At 69.2% G+C, this 4,956-nt stretch overlaps 1 protein-coding gene across 1 annotated transcript in view; it reads left to right on the forward strand.

Moving 5' to 3' along the window:
• SHROOM4 (shroom family member 4) overlaps positions 1 to 4,956 on the forward strand; it is a 9,281-nt gene that overhangs the window by 1,772 nt on the left and 2,553 nt on the right. Inside the window, 7 exon segments of the mRNA XM_019473479.1 lie at positions 226 to 314; positions 1,004 to 1,135; positions 1,711 to 3,094; positions 3,097 to 3,352; positions 3,355 to 3,647; positions 3,879 to 3,940; positions 4,368 to 4,850. Coding sequence (XP_019329024.1) covers positions 226 to 314; positions 1,004 to 1,135; positions 1,711 to 3,094; positions 3,097 to 3,352; positions 3,355 to 3,647; positions 3,879 to 3,940; positions 4,368 to 4,850 — 2,699 coding nt within the window.

Consider the following 4,956-nt stretch of genomic DNA (forward strand, 5'->3'; position numbering starts at 1 on the left):
GGTTCCCCAGCCCGGTGTACCGCCAGCAGAGCCGGGGCAGTGCGGCGGGCTCACCACCCCCTTGCTGGGCGGTATCCTCGAGCGTGGCCGCTCCTCTCCCTTCCTGCCTGCCTGCCTGCTGCCTGCCTGGGAAAGGAAGGAGAGGCAGGGCCGGGCCCTGCAGTCGTGTGTCCCCAACGCCCCAACCCACATCCACTCCCTGGCTGAATCCCAACCGGTCTCCAGCTCCAGCAGCACCCAGGGGCTGGGGTGGCGCAGGGCACTGCCCACGGGGCAGGGGGTGCCACAGGTGCCGGGGCTCAGCATCATCCATGGTGAGTTTGGGGGCTCGGAGGGGGGAGGGACCCCTGTGCCGACCCCGCAGCTCGTCCCTGCCACCCTCCCTGCCCACCCAGCGGATGCTGGGGCAGCACTGGGCACTTGGGGAGTACAGGAGGTGGCATCTGCCCACATATCTGTGCAGAGGCACTGGACATTGCTGCCTGCGTGTGCTGGGGGAACTGGAGACCCCCATGGCTTCCTGGCACAGGAGGTGGGATGGGTCCTGGCACAGGACCTCTCCCTGGGGACGCGATGTGGCCGGTGCTTGCTGCAGATGCTGAGGGTCTGAGGAACAAGGGGGGAAAGTCAGCCTTGCGGTGGGGACACAGATGTGGCCCCGGTGTCCCTTGGTGTGCACGTGGAGCCGGTCCAGTCCTGGCAGGGACCATTGCCCTACCGGGGCATTGCCCGTGGGCTGCGCTGGGGCCACATCCTTGGTCCCCTGTTGATGCTGGCGGTGGGGACACTGGAGGTAGCGGAGCCCCGGCAGCAGGGTGGGAACTGTGGGATCCCCCTGCCTGGCTCTGGGTGCTGGCAGGGCTGGACCCTCCTTGCTGCTGTCTCCCTCGGGCTGGTGCTGGCCTGGGGGGGACAGGAAGCCGCGTAGGAAGTGACTTCAGCCCCGGTTCCTCGGCCCGGCTTCCTCCCCATTCTTGTCCTCTCCCGCTGTTGCTCTTGGCAGGAGGACCGTGCCCGTCCTCCGGCCCCATTCCTGGCACATGGCCAAGCTTGCCGAGAGCCGCCCCGACGCCCCTGCCATGCACTGCCCTGTTGATGCCTTCAGCCTCTCCTGGCCCTCGGGGTGTGATGTCAGGTGAGACCCCCGACCCACCCCTGGGGGCACCCATGGGACCGCACAAGGGGAGGGGGCGAATGGGGCACCCGCTTGGATCGGGGCAGGGCGTGTGTGGGGTGGGTGCTTGCTTGCTTGCCCCATGCCGCTGTCGGGCATCACCCCCCCCGTGTCCTGCCACTGTGCTGCCCTTTCCCCTGCCTGTTTACTCACTGGCTCCCGGCAGGAAGGGGTGGTGGCTCCGCCGGAGCCGGCCAGGAGTTGCCAAGTCCCAGTGCCCCCCCTGCCAGAGCGGGCAGGTCCTGAGTGGCCGGAGCCATGCACGCCCTGTGTCTCTGTGCCCTCTCCCCCTGCCAGCACTGGGGCAGCCTTGGTGCTGCCCCCAAACCCAGGGGTGAAGGGCAGGTTGGGGCTGCACCAGCCTGTGCCCCACTGTCCTGGGGGGGGTGTATGTGGTGGGGGGTGTTGGGATCTCGTGCCCATCAGAGGGGCTGATGGGGAGCTGGGTGGGGGACAGCAGGCGCCCCTAATGCCGGTGTGGGTCTGGGTGGCAGCGAGCTGTCCCTGCAGTGGAACCCGCTGTCCCGGCACTGCAGCACCGACCGGAGCAGCTCCATCGGGAGCATGGAGAGCCTGGACCAGCCCGGCCAGGCCTACTATGAAGGGGACCCCTCACCCGTTGACCAGGGCATGTACCACAGCAAGAGGGACTCAGCCTACAGCTCCTTCTCCGCCAGCTCCATCGCCTCTGACTGCACCCTCTTCCTGCGCCCCGAGGAGGCCACCTCTGTTGACTCTGGCCTCCAAGGCCCCTGCAAGCCCCCCGACGGGCGCTACCTGACCACAGGGGCTGAGCCGCCCACCAGCCGGCACCCCGAGGCCTGGCGGGCACCCATGCCTCCCCAGCCCCCCGTCAGGAGGGACAGCCTGAGGGCAGCCCTGGCCAGCGGAGGGGACAGGCACCGGGCATCGGTGTCGGCGGACATGCTGCACGCCAAGGGCCGGTGGATCTCCGACACTTTCCTCTGCCAACGGGCCGGGGAGGCAGAGGCAGCGGGCAGGAGGACACCAGTGCTGTACCCCATGAAGGACCGTCTCTCCGCTGACCAGTATTACATGCTGAGCTCCCACCCGGACCAGTGCCCGGCTGAGTCGCTCCTGGGGGAGAGTGCAGAACCTGGCGACCGGCTATACCCGGATGGCGGCGTGCAGCGAGTGCCGGATGCCACCGTGGCGGGTGACAACCTCCTGCTCTCCCCCCTCAAGGCCCATGCACTGCACCGGCACAGTGCTCCTGAGCAGCTGCTGGCCTCCCAGCTCCGCTCCCTCCAGGTGGGCACCGGTAGCGGGCGAGCCTCGCCGGCCCCCGATGGGCACCGCTGGACCCTTTCCCCGCTGCACCCTGAAGGCAGCCGGCCGGGGGCCACGGGGGCCACCCAGGATCCCCCGCTCTGCCCGGAGCCATGCCGCCGCCTGCCACCCTGCCGCTGCTGCCCTGAGCCACAGCGAGCCTGCGGGCAGGATGGGCAGGGGGCCAGCCCAGTGCGCAGCACCGAGGGGCCAGCAGAGGAGGAGAGCCGGGCAGGGGGCCGGCGGGCTGGGGGTCCTCCCCACCGCTCTGCTCAGATGCGCCGCCGCAGTGACCGCTTTGCTACCAGCCTGCGCAATGAGATCCAGCGGCGCAAGGCCCAGCTGCAGAAGAGCCGGGCTCCTGGCGCCCCACCACCTGGTGAGGAGCCAGTGGAGGAGGCAGATGAGCCCCCCGAGGTCAGCATGCCGGCAAAGGGACCCTGTGCCCCAGCCGAGTGTCTCAGCCCCGCGTCGAGCGAGGATGGCAGGAACCCCAGCCACTCGGGGGACCGGGGCATCCCCACCCCTGACCCGCTGCCAGTCCCCAAAGGGCCCCCGTCCCCTGAGCGGGTGGTGCTGATGGGCCGGGGCCGCTGGCGCTGGTCCCCGGAGCGCAAGCTGCAGCGGCAGTGCTCTCGCCCAGTCCCGGCGAGCTGGAGGGCTACAGCCAGGGGCCCCCCAGCTCCCCGCCGCGGGGCGGTGATGAGGCCGTCCTCCTGCCCTTCGCCGACCGTCGCCGGTTCTTCGAGGAGAGCAGCCGGCCAGCGCTGCCCCGGCATGGCAAGCCCCTGGTGGGTGATCCTGGCGCCTTCCAGCCCCCTGGCCCTGAGCACCGGGATGCCCGGCGCCTCTCCGTGGACCAGCCCTACGGCTCCCCCTCTCCAAAAAAAATGCCACCCCCTACACTGAGTGCTGCCGAGAGCAGCCCCCGTGCTACAAGCTGCTGGGGAGGCCTGTGGAGCTGGAGTACCTGCGGGGCTTATCCTATCCCTACGGGGGTGCCCTGCGCTCTGAGCCCTGCCGCTACTGCGGGGGGGACCTATGCCCCCCGACGCTGTCCTGCGGCCATGCCTGCCGCTGCCACCACCAGCCCTGGGTGCGCTGCCCCGACTGCTGCTGCCCGGCCTCCCGCCCTGGGCGGGAGGAGAGCGATGCCTGGTCCCACCGGAGAGCTTTCACCCCGGTGAGTGAGCGCCCCAGGACTGTGCTGGGGAGCAGCACTTGCACCACCCTGCACCCCTGGAGCATGACCCTGGATTGGGGTGGGGGGTACTGTGCTCACGGGGGGCCCTGCAGACCCCCTGCATGCCTACTGCGCCCGGATGGGGATGGGTCAGGGGGTGTTGGGGAGCTTGGGTGCTGGGGAGGGGGATGCTAACCCCGCTTTCACGGTCCCTCTCCTTCCCCCATGCAGGAATTTCCTCTGGATGAGTGGGAACAGTCAGCAATAACTAGGAAAGCCAGCCAGTCCATAAGGTGAGCCCGTGCCGGGGTGCTGGGATGTGCATGCCACTCGGTGAGGACCTCTGCCAGTGAGGTGTGGGGACTGCTGTGATTTTGGTTGGTGATGTACAAAGCACCTCCCTTAATGCCCCGGCCACAGCCGCGCTGTGCCCTGTGAAGCGGGGGTGTGTGCCACCTTGGGCAAGCAGGGCCCGGGGATGCGAGGAGGTGCCCATGTGGGGGGTGGGTCCCTCCTTACCTATCCCCAGGTGGCTGAGGGCATGTCTGGTGGGCTGTGCCCAGCATGGGAGCACCAGGAGAGCCCGGGTTTCCCACGTCAGTGGGGCTGGGTGACTCCATGACTCCACGTCATGGGGCTGGGGAAACTGAGGCAGGGGTGGGCATAAGCTGCCAGGGGGGTGACTGTCTGGCGGGGATGGGTGCTCCCTTCTCTCCCCAGTGAGCTCTCTCGCTACCAACTGGGCTTCCCAAGGCTCGGCCCCTTCCGCCCCTGCTTTGAGAGCACCGAGCCGGAGTGGCCGCCCTGCTACCGGGCCACGTCTACGCACGACCTCTCACGGGATGGTGACCGCCTGGCCCGCTCCCCTGAGAGCCCCCCGGACCCCGTGCACCGCCCACTGCGGGGCAGAGCCTTCTCTGAGAGCCACCTCAACCTGGAGCCCCCCAGCCCCTGGGGCCTCGACCGGAGGAACCTTCTCCGTGCCAAGCTGGAACCCCCTGGAGTCCCCAAAAAGAAGGGCCCACCACCTCCACGCCCACCTCCCCCCAACTGGGAGAAGTACAGGCAGCGCCGGACGTCCCAGCGCCTGCCAGATGGTTCTGGGCACAGCTCTGCCTTCACTGCCGCCCCAGTGCCGACCCGCAGTATTGCTGAGGCTGTGCGTGAGCGGTCGCAGAGCCTCACCGGGGAGCTGGGGGGACGGTCAAAAAAACGCCCGGGTGGCCCCTCAGTGTGGCGGGGCCTGGGCTTGAGCGGTCGCAGAGCCTCGCCGGGGAGCTGGGGGTCCCAGGGGCATGCCACTCCACTC

Source organism: Aptenodytes forsteri, unplaced genomic scaffold (assembly GCF_000699145.1).
Source record: "Aptenodytes forsteri isolate BGI_AS27 unplaced genomic scaffold, ASM69914v1 Scaffold455, whole genome shotgun sequence".
Taxonomy (NCBI): Eukaryota; Metazoa; Chordata; class Aves; order Sphenisciformes; family Spheniscidae; genus Aptenodytes; species Aptenodytes forsteri.